Raw genomic sequence first — 17,581 nt, 5'->3', positions numbered from 1 at the left:
TGAGTACAATTTAACAGATAACACAATAATACAAGTACGCGACACACGTAACTGTGTCGCAGGGCGTGTAGCGTTTTTGTCATTTTGTAATGTTACTGGAGTGCGTCAGAGAGCGTTTAAAGCACTCAAAAACTCATTACGTCACGATTACAGTTAATTACAAGTGAAGTGGATTGTAATTGCGTTTGAACGGTGCGTTGATTGAATTACACCGTCCTTGTCTTGATTATTTTGATTTAGTTGTTGTTGCCAGACTCTCGTTAGAGGGATCAGAGTAGTTGACATTTTGATGTTGTATATTAAAATTTAGTAACTATTCATGATACTTTTGTTTAAAGGTAAAAGTATTTAATATCCTTCTGGTTTTTCGGGTTGTCTGGCAGAAATCGCTTACAGCGATAAGACCGCCCTCTGTACATATTATAACTTGTATCGCTCTTATTTTGTAATCTTGTATTTAGTGTGCAATAAAGAATTTTTCATTCATTCATTTAGTTTAAATCAGTAGCGTGTGTGTAGAAGATAGCGGGTAAGTTGGCTAAATAGCAGTGATACTGAGCTGAGAAAAGCATTTCGTGTCGGTTTTAGCCGGCATTTCTACTTTTGTAAGCGTGCAAATTACAAAGGACGCGTGTTTCGTAAATGCACTATGTTTATACCGTACTTCTTAGTTTTTGCAATTTATTTAGACAAATACGTAATAAATATTCCACGAGCCTCCAGTGAGTTACTATGTTGCTGGTATTTTTTTTTCTAGGTAGCGTTGTGGAAAATAAATAAAATGAATTGTATCATCTGTAAATTTTCCTGATTAAACCACTTGAATGTTAAGAAAAAAACTAATCAACATTGCAGGTTCTTTAATACGTATTCCATAAACAGATATCGTATACAATTTACGTCATGGATCTCACACTCGTATAAATTTCAGCGCAATCGAACCCCGAAAAGTGAGTCAATTTAACTTGTCAGATTTGATTATCTACAAACAGACTCCGGAATGGGGACGGTAAATAAATCTTTGTAAAATGCAAATAAAAAAATTAAATTTCGTTCTTGTATTTAATTTTACGTGAGCATTATTGAGTTCACATTTATTGATAGACATTGTTCAACGTCATTTAGTCTCCATTATAATTTCCCGATTTTTTCCATTCTCTGAAGATTTAATATAACAGGTAGGAGTTAAATAATGACTTTTTATATACGTCTAACTGTGCTCTGCGGTTTTACCCGCAGTGCTCCGCTCCTGTTGGTCTAATAGCAAGATGATATTATATAGCCTATACTCTATAGCCTTCCTCGATAAATGGGCTATCTAACACCGAAATACTTTTTCAAATTGGACCTGTTCCTGAGATTAGCGCGTTCAAACAAACAAACCAACTCTTCAGCTTTATGATATTAGTTTAGATTGTAAAAGTATTTGTGTTTTACAATTACTATGAACATAATTTACAAAACTAAAACAGTGTAAATTGTCGTGTAAGACGGTTAAATTCTACACAAATATTGTGTTTGGGTACCATTATGTACACAAGTGAATTTATGTGGCTTTGTTTGATAAGGGAGGGATTATCAAGAATTTGACAAATACCGGTCTCTTGTGACTGATACGAAGTGGCCCGTGGGTTGATGTTATATAGCATTTGGACGTTAGTAGAAAAATATGCTGTGTCATATTATGTCTAGCGCTTATAATAAATTTAGATTTATAGTTCACGATAAAAGAGGGTACATGGTTGATAACTGTATAATGGCGTTGAAAACTAGGACAGAATATTATCGGACTATTTTTAGGTAGTGTGAGATTACTATCTGATTTATAATAGACGGATAGTTTTTCCATGATAGCATTGTATAATTGTATATACTAGTAATAATGGTTTCTTAATTATCTTTTAATGTAACAACTGTAGTTTTTTTTAATTATTGTATTTCTTTTTCCACGTTTGGTGTATAGTGTATACCTATGTACACTACTCAAAACAAAATAGGGCCCACCTACACTTATCTCAAAGTTTTGCCTACACGTAATTTATAGGGTAGTTATTGGGGTATGGAAACGGCAGCAAGAGCAGTTGCTTTGCTTCAAGAAGGAAATTCTCAGAGGTCGGTGGCAATACGTCTTGGTGTGTCACGTCGAGCTATCCGAAATGCTTGGGATCGTTATCAAGAGACAGGTAGTGTTGCTAGAAGACGTGGAACAGGAAGTACTCGGGCTACAACAGCCCAAGAGGACCGGTACATCAGACTAACAGCGCGTCGGCAGCGGACGGTAACCGCCCGTGCCTTACAAAATCAACTGCGTCAATCTACTGGCACGCGAGTGAGTGATCAAACCATTCGGAATCGACTTCATGAAGATGGCCAAAGGTCCAGAACTCGCGCTGTTCGACTGAAAATGACAAGTGCTCATCGTGCAGCACGATTAAGGTTTGCTCGTGATCACTCAGACTGGTCTATGGATAACTGGGGGACAGTACTGTTTACGAACGAAACTAAAGTGAAGTTTTTAAGTGTCGATCGTCGAGTGCGTGTATGGAGAAGGGAAGGTGAACGTTTTTCTGAACCTTGTGTCCACGGAACAGACCGATTTGGAGGTCCAAGCGTCATGGTGTGGGGCGGCATAAGCCTACGTGGCAAAACGGAGCTCGTAGTTCTTGATGGAGGTACCGTGAATGCTACTACCTATGTCGAACGGGTCATCCGGCCTCACGTGATCCCATTTTCACAAAGAATTGGCGAAGAATTCATCTTAATGCAAAATAATGCCCGCCCACATACAGCCCGTATCACTCAAAGAGCACTCTCTGATGCCAATATAAGAGTTCTGCCGTGGCCAGCCATGAGCCCTGACCTCAATCCAATAGAGCATCTGTGGGATCAATTAAAAAGGAGCGTCAAAGCAAATTTCAGCAACGTAAACAGCCAACAAGATCCTCATAAATGCTCTTAAAGTCTGTTGGGAGCAAATACCTGAAGAAAATGTAACCCATTTGATTGAAAGTGTCCCAGATAGGCTCAGATAGTGCATACGGTGCAGAGGGGGTCCCTCACACTACTAATTACAAAATAAACCAGATTTTTTTTTATAATAAAGGTTTTATTGAAACTTTTGTCATGTGTCTTATTTGTGCAATTTTTCTCTAATACTGTTAATTTTGCATAATTTCCATAAAATCACTAATTTTTGCTTAAGTTTACGTTAAAACAATTGTCCTACACCTTGTTCGTTTATACCCATTCATAAAATAAGAAAAAAGTGAAGAGTTTTTACAACACAGCAAAAAATCAGGGTGGGCCCTATTTTGTTTTGAGTAGTGTACAATAAAGTATCAAATAATAGTTTCTCATAGAGATATGATTTACCATCCTTTGTTGTTACAGTGAAACTGTAAATAACGGCAAAACTGAAAGTTAAAGCACAAAGTGAAATCCTCCTTGCTTCCCTCCTTCTCCCAACTTCTCAGATTCACAAGTTACAGCACTCATAAACGTTTAACGGTTCAAAGAAAAAAGCGTACGTAATTAAGACACTCTTACTGACGACGTCTGCTAAACGGCCCTTAAAAACCTGATTTATTATTATGAAAAATATATTTCTGGAGTACATAAAATTGAGTGGGATGTAATTTGTATGTTTTTTATGTGAGAAACACGCTATCGTGCAATTTATTGGACACTAATGATTTTTTAATTGTGTTTTACATTGATTACTATCATGAAATATATTGTATCATCCTAACTTATGCATAAATTAGCTGAATTTTTATTTAAAAGTTAAATTCTTCAACTTGATACATATACGAAAAGGTTATAATAACATTGTAACAAATAATGACTCTCATAAATTGTGCCAGAACATGTTTATATATTAAATTAATATGTCCTTATTAATGAATAGTTATACACAAACTGTAATCAATATAATGCCATATAACGTTTCAATCGTATCTATCGGTATTATAATGGCCTAACATTACCGGCGTTTAATATTACATATTCAATTGCTAAAATTACCTGCATTACAATTTCATGAGTGCTTTGGCAGAGCGATCCAGTGACCGCAGGTATCGCCATTAATTAATTAGCAATAATGAAACGTGTCGCGGTCGAATCTACGGAATTGCGGACGTTTGCTGTTTTGTTTAGAATTCCCGCTGAACTGCAACATGGCTTTTAATAAGATACACGCACTTTTTACTCGGTTAAAATGTATAATAATAGTAAATGCAGTACTTACTTACCGCACATTTTCAATAGCAACCAATAATATTAGTATGAAGTAGTGAGCAAGACTCTACAGTCTACATTCTTCTTTTATATACAGGGTGTCCCAATATCGGTATACTAAGCGCGAAGTGACTTGTACTTTAGCGTACACTGATTACTTAAAAAAAACTTAAACAATAAAATTACGTCAAAAAATTTTTGTGTTTTCTTCTCTAGCTTCGCGCAGCCGGCATATACCGCTTCTCTAATGTGAGAATTTTGTGTATGAAAACATAATCTTAAACGATAGCTCACGTGCTGCTAGCAAATCTGGGTTGGTTGCTTGTTATGGGTACACATAGAGTTTTAAGAATTCATAAATTGGAAAAAAGAACTGCGTCTGGAATTTTATAAGTATTTTTACGTACTCAGCGTATGCAAAACTATAACCTCCTTTGAGCTTAGTTTACCAACAGTGGGACACCCTGTATAGGTATTTTCGTCTTATAATCCTGAACCTATATATTTAATAAGAAATAAATGTGTCCGCCAAATATTTGCAGTGTGTAGACTGTAGAGTAATTTGTTTTCATCGTAGACGATGTTTGAACAGTTTTTTCTTACACATCTATCTACAAAAAACATACCATTGACCGATGTTGAGAAAAGTCGACACATCAAAAAAAGTTCTTTATACAATTTTCCACAACACCTCCACCAATAAAAAAACAAGCCACTGACCGAGAGATCGCCGCCGTAGAAGGGGTGTATCACGAAGGTCTCGTTCCCGATGTGGATAACCCCGGACACGCCGTTGCACGTGTGGAACGCGGCGGACGCGCCCGGGTAGTCCTTCACCGTGCCGTGGTAGTAGCAGTGCTCGATCTCCTGGATACATTTGAGTTTTGCATGAAAAAGCTAGTAGACAATTGAGGGTTAGTAGCTGGTTTGTAAAGATGTTATGCTTGTATGAAAGAATACAAGATAGATGAGAAAGTATGTTCTTATTGCTAGCTATCTAATTAGTAAGTTATTTTATTAAGTTTTTACAAAAAACCTGTAAAGGCAGATAATTATGATTAAATATTTTTTTTTCTTTTAGCATTTAACTCATTCTCAAAATTTGTTCATTCAATTACTTCTACTAGTACTAGCTAGTGATTTATAATATCGCTTCCAAAGAGCAGAAATTGGTAAGACAAACTACTGTTATAATATGGATGAAAGATATACATCTGATTTTATCCGTCGGTGTAAAGCGAGCGAGTATAATACCGGGCCGTAAGTATATTAAACGTAATTTTAATTCACATGTAAATAAAAATTTAAATAACGAATACATTAATGATTTTATCCCTTTGAATAAAATAAACATGCCAAAGGAGGGATGTTTGTTATTCTAATCGCACCACATTTAGACATTGAATAAAGAATCCAGGGAAATAATTTCTTGCCTCGCAAGATATCCTAATTTGTCATTCAACAGTCGCTGTACGGAGGCTCCGTGTGGCCACGAAACGTGCGAGATGCTATTAATTAATTATTCATTTATTAAGTATTTTTTGTGTGTGTTTCGTATGTGTATGGGTATTTCATAACTATATTTAAAAACTTATTGGCTTTTCCAAACGATTCCATATATGATAGTATAGAGAACGTTCGATATTATGATTTAATATTATGGTACACCTACTGTCCTATTTGTGTCTTATTTATATTACCATAACCACAAATTATACAAATTTTAGCAATATCAACCGGCCGACAGAGAAATGTTTTTGTTGTTTGATCTATCGATCCTCAACAAATTACACGTTTGCGTTAATAATTTTCTTACTCAAAGATATTTTAGCGCTTCTTAACTAAAACAAATTTACAGCCAATAGATGTACGCTTTTCGACATATTGCGAGAATCAATGCCACCGTCATTAGCTACTGTCTACTTCCAAGTGTCACTTAAATGACTCCTATGATTTATCTCCCACTTCATGGCCCGACAGAAAGCCGCGGTTGCAATTACGTTGTTTCTTTTCACTCGCGAGCCAAAGGAACGGGACCGAATGAGCTTCTAAATCGAAAAGTCCCATTCATTCGCCGCTCAAAAGGATGCGAATATTGTGCTCGTAATACCATTTTGACATTTGTGTTTTTTTTCTCCGTTGTGTAGTGATGTTCGGAGCGAGTTGTGCTCGGCCTGCTTTAGTTATTCGAGTACAATTTTGGTTGAGTTATTTTTTATTGTGTTCAAGTTTATTGTTTAGCTGCGGAGAATATAAGTATGTAGGTAGATAGATATATAGACATGAGATAGACAGTTAAATAATACTTCATCGTGAACGAACACACACAACAACAACATAGATATGCTAGAGAACAGTTATTTGTTGTGTGTTTACTGCGAGTCTATGATAAAAAGAATTGTCATAACAGTAAATGGCATACTTTAGGCCTTTACCACATAATACAAAATAGTAGCTAACGCTACAGAACGGACACTCTCCGCCTCCCGCCAAAATTAAACACTTACCTCACCCCGCACGATCAGTCTAAAAATGGTCCGCATTTTTCTACAAGGACGATACGCAACGAAGATTGACAACATTAATCAATCCATTACTATAAAATTGTCATCATATTTATACGCTCTGAAGGTATGTAGTATGTAGGTATATAACGCACATAGATATAACGTAGGTATATGATAATGAAATGATCAATGCCTATCATGGTTTAATTGCTGCTAGCATTTACCTATATCAATATGATTGATAATAATCAATTAAGCTTGTCAGTCCATCGGTCTGGTAATTTGCAGCCATTCACGGGAGTTGATAGACTGATAAATCCAAGAACACATAAATCTATGGAGTGGTCATAATCTGTATTAGCACAAAATATGGAATGGACTCGAATTACTAGCCGCCAAATAAAAAAAACCTTTATCACTAATTTTTTAATAAATAAAACCTTTATAATAATAGCGCAGCTTTCTGTTGGTGAAAAAAAATTTGAAATCTGCCCAGTAGGTATTGTGTACATTCGGGCCGATTAGGTACATACGTCAATCATCATTCTAATTAAAATTAAAGAAAACACCAGTCCTAAACATTGATATAAAATTTTCAACATACCTACGTATAATTCAACGTATTTGAAAGGCGCTTAGAATACATAGAGTAGCCAACCCGTTCACAATCATCATTCAACAGCCCCGGCAAAGCCTTTACAATTAAATGCTTTCAGCCTTAAATACATATAAGATTCATTATTCTCCTCACACTTATATAACACGAGAGCTCGCAACGAAAACCCTAACGCAATTTATTACAAGGTGGAATCTCCCTCGCGCGATAATGTTATTGCATTTGACATCTATTAATCCCGTCTTTAAATGAAGGGCGCGGTTTGGAGGCCGATTTTTACGCATGAATCTTTCCGCAGTCGCCTCCCCTACTATTTCTCACGAAAATTTAATTATAAGAGGCAACGTTGGACATTTCTTTTAGCGAAATTGCGACGTGGAATTAAGATGATAAAAAAATTTTAATCAACCATATATTTTTTGGTGCGGGTACATTTTTTTGAAATTTATCACGGGTTTCGGATATCGATAGATTATTTTGGGGATGTTTTATTTGAAGGCTCTTTGCTCAGCTGTTAGTTGACGCAAATGTAGGTTAGTACGCAAATGTATGTCTTATATGTGACTTTTTATTTGCTTATATTCAAACAATTAAAGTTTTTACATGAAACCAGCACGTTCCTGAAATAAAAAGAATTACAATTTCTCCATAGAAGCTGAATTATATTTCGAGAAGGTACTTAATACACGATAGAATCGTAAATGATAAACAATATTTTCAACAACGTTTTCATAATTTTCAAGAATCTGATTTTTAGTTGGTAAGTGGTAAGACTATGTCATCGTTTACAGCACAGCAGTTTTTACACGACAAGTACCTACTGAACAATAAACAATAACAATTAACGTCTAATATGTATAGGAAGTGTGGAGTATTCTTAGCTGATTCATCCAACAATTGAAGACCATCTACTATCACGTTAAAATTAAATTTCAGTGAACTCAATCACATGTAATAGTTTAAAGTTATGTTTTGAAGACGATATATTTAAAACACCGATACTATTTAATTACATTTTACTACCTTATTACATAGTTCCCAACCTAAAACCATCTAGAAATTTCTTACGAATCGATGCATGGTGGTCGCGCCAAATTGATAGGGAGCTTCCAAAGATACGAGGGGGTGAGAGGTGGAGCGGGGGAGGGGGGCAAGGAAATTCAAATTGGATTGGAGGAAGTTTAGATTGGTTTCAATTTTCTTGTCACCTTGTTTAATTTAGCCTCGCGACGTGTGCCGAGAAAAATTCGCAGCATCAATCTATTGGTAGTTTGCGCGTGGTTCTCGTTTGAACTTAGTTTCTAGATTGTATTTGTAGCGGTTGAATGCAGTTACAGGTGGTCATAAGAATAGGGGGAAATTGTTCGGGCTTTCTTGCTTGCTAGTTATTGTTCAAATTGTAATAATTATAGGAATTTTCTGTATGCTCTTTACAATATTATTAATTTATTTTTACTCATATAAACGCTCTTTCCAACATTCTTTTTTTTACCGATTTGTTACTATGAACTTAATGTTAATATAAGTATTTAAAACCTACACACTAAAATATTATCATAAAGAAAATATTTTATTGGGAAAGACTTTCCTTAACATGGATGTGTCTAGGCAATGTCTTAGTAATATATTTTCATTAATGCCAATACAGTGTTGTTAATGCTACGAGTAATGAGTGTGTTATGTCTATAAATGTTTAAGATTTATTTTTATAACAACTCCATACTAAAAATACTATTAAGTACTCTACAATTAATGTTCTTGTCAAGGTTCCATATCAAATAAAAAAAGACGTGTGGCACTCGGGGACTGCCGCGGTAAAGCTATTGCATAGCATGCCTTTAAGCCACACCTCCGTGCCCGTCGGAGTGCGGAGCGTGAGGTTTTTCGTTACGGAATTTATGGATTCGGTCCCCGCGCTCAAGGCCCGCGATAGAAGATATGCAATAGCTTAGCACTGACTTATTTCTGAACCGCATTTATTTTTCACGTTTTGTGTACCAAACATTAAACTAAAGGCAAACAGTAGGTTCACACAAGCCCTTGTGTAACAAATATAAAAGAAAACAGTACGTTCAAAGCCCGAGCCCTAAAATAGTCGTTGTAACGCGTTCAGCCGAAGACATTGTTGATACTGACCCGGGAGGTCAAGAAAATTGCGTGCGAGCGTTACTTCCAAATGATTTCCTTAAAGCAGCAAACGTTTATGACGGGACAACGACTTTGCATAGTTTTATACAATGTCTTTATATTGAGCATCTGTTTCATAGTTTTGAATTGACTTCACGGGAGGTCGGAAATATTATACATATTATAGTTTATTTGGTTACTTTAGTTTAGAGTCTAATGTGGATATAGAACAGGTTAGTACCTATTCGTTTTCACTGATTTATAATTTGCATATTTGTACTTAATATTATAAAGCTGAAGAGTTTGTTTGTTTGTTTGTTTGAACGCGCTAATATCAGGAATTATTATTGGTCCGATTTCATTGACCGACCGAAAAATTATTTCGGTGTTAGATAGCCCATTTATCGAGGTAGGCTATAGGCTATATATCATCACGCTAAGACCAACAGGAGCGGAGAAATGCGGGTGAAACCGTGGGCCACAGGATGATCAAACCATTTCAGTCAATCGTATTATGGTACAAATGTTTTCACATAAAATTTTGTTATTTACAACTAGACTAAGAATGTTTTAGTACTGATAGCTCTCCGGGAAATACTGATGTAGATTTTAGAGAGATACTTAAAGAAATTGGCAATTGGTGTGAAATACGTCTGACCGTACAAGCACACCGGGATCGCCGTCTTGAGTACTTAGGACGAGATAATATGTACTTTGAAATTCAGATATTTTTTAATCCATATCTTCAGATATACATTAATCCATATACCAAAACATGACAATGTCACTCTTATCACCATAGTATCACAGTAAAAAGAAGTATAGTAGAGCCATTTTAATAGGCAACATTTGACAGTTCAACAAAATTCAACAACGTAACCTAGTAACGACGACATAGAATAACATGATATTTCGTTTTGTTAGAACTGCACATTTGCTTAACTTTTTTCAATTACGATTACATATTTATTATAATAATGTCCGATACAAGTAATTTTAAGATTTCTTTTTACAGATAAACCATTCTAAACATAATAAACAATTTCTGAATTAAAGAACTGACGTCGCTACAATTTTGTGTCAATAAACTTTTTTTCTTTTTAAATACCAGAGACGTTACTCTAAAAATCGAAATCTGACATCTAGAATCGAATACATTGATTACTTGTGAATAAAAATCATCATTAATTAATAAATGAGTTTCAAGTTCGATTGACAAATGTTTCAAGTCCGTATCGATTAATTCACTGTAATCGATGTTTTTAAGCAGGTTACCTCTCTTCGAATATAAAATTGATAGACTTCAAATGTTGCCTATTAAATTGGCTCGACTTATAGTGTTATTCATTGCAGCCTATATTAAAAATGTAATAATAACTCTGCCTATCTGTATTATTGCTTGTCTCGTTTGAAATGAATTTGGTATAGAAACTACTAGCTTTGCTACTAAAATACTAATATATGAACCTTGATGTTTTTCTAGTACCATACGAATGCTACTAGAAAAACATCAAGTTTTATGAAAAAGGTAGGTATTATAAATATCAATAAAATATTAAAAATAGTTAAATAATTAATTCGGCTGTGACGCAAACGCGATAGTAACGTTTCGTACTCGATGTAAACTCGCACTAGGCACACAGAACGAACTTCAGGTAACTTAAATAAATCACGTACATGGTGTGCGTGAGCAAATCCGTAGGCAGACTGTTGATTAGTACTGGTTTGATATAGAAACCACAAAACTATAACCAATGTCAATCTTACACGGAACTGCAATCCACAAACAATACTTCATATCGCTAATTGGACCGACCAATATCTGAATCCAGAACTTGATACAGCGCACATATTAAAATGGATCGCTCAGAATCATTCACCGAAAGTCCGAATGTTTCAGATTTTAATTGAGTTAGATAACGCTGTCTGTCTGATGAGACGGCTGACTCGGGCCGTTTATCGTCGAATGAATTCTCGAAATCCGATAACTTTCCAATTGGTTTTCACTCCAATTAACATTATTTATCAACAATAAATTCGGATGTACCTTTATATATTTTATTTTAGTTTTGAACTTTTAAGATTTGTTTTTGCCTAATTTAGTTTTGTGATGTGTGGAATAAGATGTTTAAATATTTGTGAATTGCTTTCATCAGTCTGCAATTTTCTGCATTATCCATGTTTGCTTATAAAAATACCTACTATTGTTAACTTTTTATAGCTTTCGCATATCCCGTGTTTCTTATTTGTTTCTATATTTAACTTCGAATATTTAAGTTGAAAGAAAAAATCACTCGAATAAATATAGAATATTATCATAAAGCCTTTTATCTTCCCACATAGCTAGACATTCCTAAAATAACTGCAAGAGCAGAAATATTTTACGACTGTCTGATTTTCTCCAATATTTCTCCTCATTTTATTCCCTTTAAGGTTGCCAAGAGTTCAAAACGTAAAGTCATCTAATTCGTTTGTTACAACGCAAAAATAATTCCAACTTCACTCTTTAAGCCCAGCTTATTACATTATCTATACTAATATTATAAAGCTGAAGAGTTTGTTTGTTTGTTTGAACGCGTTAATCTCAAAAACTACTGGTCCGAATTGAAAAATTGTTTCGGTGTTAGATAGCCTATTTATCGAGGAAGGCTATAGGCTATATATCATTACGCTAAGACCAACAGGAGCGGAGCAATGCGGGTAAAACCGCGCGGCACAGCTAGTCGCGTATAAAATAATAGATGGATCTGCCCGACCGTTCAGTGGAAAGTTATAATTGCTCGAAGTTTTCAATTAAATAGACTTCTGCTTCGAATCCTCCCGGCTTGTTTATCACAACTGTCAAATTATATTTAATCGGTTTTCTGTCAAATTATATTGAATCGGTTTTCTTTGAATTGACAATGTTTAACTTGGGAGTCGATTGTTCTGATTAGTTCGTGCGTCTTGAAGGATCGAGTTTTGTTTCGTAGGGCTCATCGTTGCCAAAAGTGTTAGCGGGTTGGCTGACATTTTAACTTTTTAGTCTTTGGTAAAATGATTCCCTCTGAGTCCTTATTAAAAGAAGCTTATGACAGTACTTGATTTATTTAAAACGAGAGCATCACTTAAAGCTCTATCTATAGCTCTCATTAGAAAACTAATTGAAGAAATTATAATGACTCTCCAAATCTCAATTTAATTAAGCATTTGGATCAGTTCGATTTCATTAAAAAAATACTAGGAATTCTGCGTATAATTGCGCGAATAATCCTGCGTTTAAACTTCACTGTAGTAGTTCTGAAATCCTTCATGAAAATACAATCAGTATCAAAATATCAAATAATGACGTCACACGTTACTAATACGATTAACACATGCACAAATATATTATTCAGAGCGTAAATCAGCGACTTAACAGTACTTTAAGATTAATGTCTAGTTAGTTTATCGATTGCGAGGTAGTTAAAGTTAAGACAAATTGCAGTTGAAGCCGGCTTCGAGCGAGTTATCGTCTGTTATTTAGCACCAGTGTTGACGGTGTGTTTAGCTAAGTGTGCCTTTGTAATATTGTGCATGATATTGCTTTTTATGGACCATATTATCTAGCATACATTATTTGTTTACACGTTTTCCTGAATATTTTAATCATGACAAATAAAAGTTTGAGATTGAGTTAATTGCTTTGATGATACATTATAAATGAAACTTACAATCCGTTAATAAAGAAAAAGAAACAAAGAAAAAAATTAAGTTAATAATGATGTTTCTGTTACTTGTTTACTTCTTGTTGTCAATTACACTGTTAGGATTACCATATAGCTTAAATTGGATACTATATTTTCTAATTATTCTACATAATTAATAGATACAATATAATGTTTGTTTGTAATTTTTAATTTTCTTGTTGAAGTGTATTAAAAGTAGGTACTCACTAAATTACAAGAAGTAAATATATAATTTCTTATAATATAATAATTCATTAAATTGAGTATTAAGAAAGGTTCTGAAAAAAAAAAATTTTTTCATTTTTTTTGACTCACCGTTCTGATTTCACTTTCAGCACCATTTGGAAGATAGATAGTTTGCCGTAGATTCGGTGCAAGCAGTTGCCTGTGAACAAAAGAAATATTCTTTATATGCCACTTTCAGTAACAAATATTATAACTAAATCAGGGTCTTCTTTACTACAATATGTAAATCATTTACCGCGTAAAGCCTATTTATCACTGACTTACAAGGGTCGCTTGAAATATGGAACCTAGACCTCTGGATGTATTTAAACATTTTATTATACACTAGCTGTTCCCCGCGGTTTCACCCGCATTGCTCCGCTCCTGTTGGTCTTAGCGTGATGATAGCCATATGAATGATAGCCTCCTCGATAAATGGGCTATCTAATACCAAAACAATTTTTCAAATCGGACCAGTAGTTCCCAAGATTAGCTCGTTCAAACAAACAAACAAACTCTTCAAATCTATAACATTAGTATAGATACCATATTATATATAAAAAAAACAGAGTTTCAAAAGCTTATTTTTATATTATTAGAGATCTAGTGATGTGCCTAGAATCTGGCGTTATCAAATATAATATAGAGGTTATACAGACCGAACAAATCTGTGAAATATCATGCAAGAAAATAATACAAATCATTCAAAATCATAATTTCACTTCTTCGTTCCCTTAAGTGTTAGTTATACCTACCACAGAGTTATACCACTCCTTCATAAATATTCATAATACACCTCTAAATAAAACATAACATATGATATCTCCAAAATCGTAAAATCCAACATTTCACGAAAACTCTGTCAATAAAACATTAGAATAAGAGGCATACATTTCGGAGGGAAATTAGCATGCCGATCATAGGAAACCCTCGGTTATCTCCACGGAATTTCGCCGTAAACAAATTCCACCAATAAATTTATTTTTTTGGTACATCTTTGTGTGTCAAGATGTGAAATTTAAGCGATTCGGAGATAAAGTTACAGTAGTAACGTTGAGTATTTTGATACTTGATTAATCTTTTAAATCTAGTACCTAATACATTCAGTCTTCACTTCCTTTTCAAAGAGGTAATGAGTAATTACCTAAGAATAGCTCTACATATTCATAAATCTTAAAAATAACTCTTCGAAACATAAATCTATACTAATATTATAAAGCTGAAGAGTTTGTTTGTTTGATTGTTTGTTTGTTTGTTTGTTTGTTTGAACGCACTAATCTCGGGAACTACTGGTCCGATTTGAAAAATTCTTTCGGTATTAGATAGCCCATTTATCGAGGAAGGTTATAGGCTATATTTCATCACGCTACGGGCAACAGGAGTGGAGCCACGGGGGTGAAACCGCGCGGAGCAGCTAGTAAATAATAATAATAAATAATAAACCACACTACAATAATAAACATAATATTATGTATCGCATTTTATACCCGATAGAAAGTCTATTATTTCTTAAGAAAAAAAATTTGCCGCGTTTCGTGCGCCTGATGTAAAAATTACAATTTTGTAATCATGAAATATAAGTATTTAATAATATTGAACGATAACAAATATGTTCTGAAAACGATAAGAAATAAAAATCGAATACCGCTAGATCCTTTAAATTGCGACAAAAAATAAAAGGACATATTTTGCATTCTCCGTTCTGCCCCGGGCTAGGTTAGGGCGGGATATCCACGTTATATCGAAGATATCTTGTTCGCAATAATTTTGAGCGTCATCGTTTAATGCTTATCTAAAAGTATTAAAAATTCGAGGAAATATTCTTTCCTTCTTTCGTAATATAGAATACTTGGGAGTTGGGACTTAACTTTGATTTGAGAATTTTGCTTTAGTCTAGCGTAGTCAATTTAGTTTTTACTTTTACGTTATTAATTATTATATTAAAATAGTAAATGATTATGTTTTTGTATTTAATTTTTTGAAAGAAAGCATATTAGAGTGCAGTATTTTATTTATAGCCAATTTATAACCAACCAAATCATGTGGAAAATATAACGTATGCCTACTAGTTCCTATAATCCTACTAATATTATAAATGCGAATGTTTGTGAGGATGTGTGTGTGTGTGTGTGTGTGTGTGTTTGTTACTCTTTCACGAAAATACTACTGAACCGATAACAATGAAATTTAGCACACATATAGAGGTTAACTTGGATTAACACATAGAATGGGTTTTATCCCGGAAATCCCACGGGAACGGGAACTATGCGGGTTCGGTTTTCCTTTTAAATCGCGGGCGAAGCCGCGGGCGGAAATCTAGTATTTGATATAAATTTCAGAAGACTTCATTTAAACACATGAAAAAAGCTACTCGCAACCAACTAAACAACGCACCAAATAAGTTATCAACGCTTAATTCATCGCATTTGAATTCCGTAAAAAACTCGTTCTTAATTTCTCCTTTCCTTAATTACTTTTACGTACTTATTTAAATTCAAAGGAGCATAATTAATGTAAATCTCACCATAATCACATGCTAAATGACTTTATTATACGTGTACTCAAACAAGAACAAAACAAGTATTAGATGTTAAGAGGGACTTATATGAAAATTCGTCACGTACGAGTTTCTATTGTTTTAGTTATTGCATATAAATTATCTAGATTACCGCCCGCGGCTTCGCCCGCTTTGTCTAAAACCTAATAAATTATATACTAAAACCTTCCTCTTGAATCACTCTATCTATTAAAAAAAAAACGCATCAAAATCCGTTACGTAGTTTTAAAGATTTAAGCATACAAAGGGACATAGGGACAGAGAAAGCGATTTTGTTTTATACTATGTAGTGATTCGTCACGTACCTACGAGTTTCTATTGTTTTAGTTATTGCATATAAGTAGGTATTTCGAGGAACAGGTTTTTAATTTGCTGATTTAATTGTGTTTATAATAAGTAGTTAAATAAATAATGTTTTCTATTATTAAGTAGACAATTATTAAACGAATTGATGCAGTACAATGTTTGGTTTAGTTCGAGACAAACCTGGGATATCTTAATGTCTACCTAATCAACAATGCTTGCACTGACTACGAAGCAGTCATTATTACAACATTATTCTAGTATTTTTAGTAACATGTGATATTCACCTTATAAAAATATTTAAATCTATGAATTTGATTGGTTATAATTTTCTACATGTTATCAATACATTTAAGTCTTAGAAATGCGGTATCATTTCCATTTCGTAGGTATGCTTATACAAGTTAACAAGATTACAGCTAGCTGAAGCAATTAATTAACTAAGACAGTCAAACTTTCCGTTCATCTGTGGATGATTTCTATTCGGATTTCATTAACGGTATCTTTATTATTTATTAAATCACGACGAACTTTCATCGAAATAAGGTTAAGGTTATTGATTGAAGCGTGCTATGTGTCTCGTAATATTTCAATTGTAAGGAATTACAATTCGTTTTAATTCATTGATGATTTTATATTAATTGCATCTCTACCTATAATTATAAATACTACGCAACTTTTCTGTACTTTTATTTTTCTCACAACAGCTTTAAAGTTCTTCATCTTAGCATAATCTATCACGCTTGTTGGATGGGGACCGCGGTTCGGCAGATTGACCCACGTCAATATTCATATAACTAACTTCACATTGAAAGAAACTGGAATAAACCCTCCCTTTTATTGTATGCGACAAATTTATACAACTTTAATAGGCTCCGTGATGAAGAGATAAAGTTGGCACAATAAACATTAAGCGCTCCACATTTCGACAGTAATTTTTCATGTCAATTATAAAAACTTGGGCTATTTAAAGAAGAACAGGCGCACAATAAAACTAGTTAATTGACGGAAAGTTTGCTCGTGAATTTTATTACGTTTTAACTTTCGAATAATTTCGCCAAGAATCAGGTCAGGGTCCGAGATAAGCAGGGAAATGCGCCAATTGCTTTTGGGCTTCATTCGCAGATTTAAAGACTTCGGCTTGTGAGAGTGTAAAAAGTGCTGCGTCAGTGAGCTTTCTAAAAATACAGTTGGATAGGATAATAATACTAATTCGTCGTATTATATGCTCGTGTAACTTTTAATTAGTTAATGATTGAACAGGATAACCTAAAACTAGCTTGATCAGTTGTTTATGCCTCTT

At 34.2% G+C, this 17,581-nt stretch overlaps 1 protein-coding gene across 5 annotated transcripts in view; it reads right to left on the bottom strand.

The window, feature by feature from the left end:
• LOC123691048 (disintegrin and metalloproteinase domain-containing protein 33) overlaps nucleotides 1–17,581 on the bottom strand; it is a 403,256-nt gene that overhangs the window by 74,134 nt on the left and 311,541 nt on the right. For all 5 annotated transcript variants that reach the window (XM_045635246.1, XM_045635247.1, XM_045635248.1 and 2 more), the window contains 2 exons: nucleotides 13,509–13,578; nucleotides 4,957–5,103 (listed from right to left, as the gene is read on the bottom strand). In XM_045635246.1, the coding sequence (XP_045491202.1) occupies nucleotides 4,957–5,103; nucleotides 13,509–13,578 (217 nt within the window). The remainder of the gene's footprint in view (nucleotides 1–4,956; nucleotides 5,104–13,508; nucleotides 13,579–17,581) is intronic.

The sequence above is a fragment of the Colias croceus genome, chromosome 4, assembly GCF_905220415.1.
Source record: "Colias croceus chromosome 4, ilColCroc2.1".
NCBI classification, from domain to species: domain Eukaryota; kingdom Metazoa; phylum Arthropoda; class Insecta; order Lepidoptera; family Pieridae; genus Colias; species Colias croceus.
This window is presented reverse-complemented; position numbering and strand designations above follow the sequence as displayed.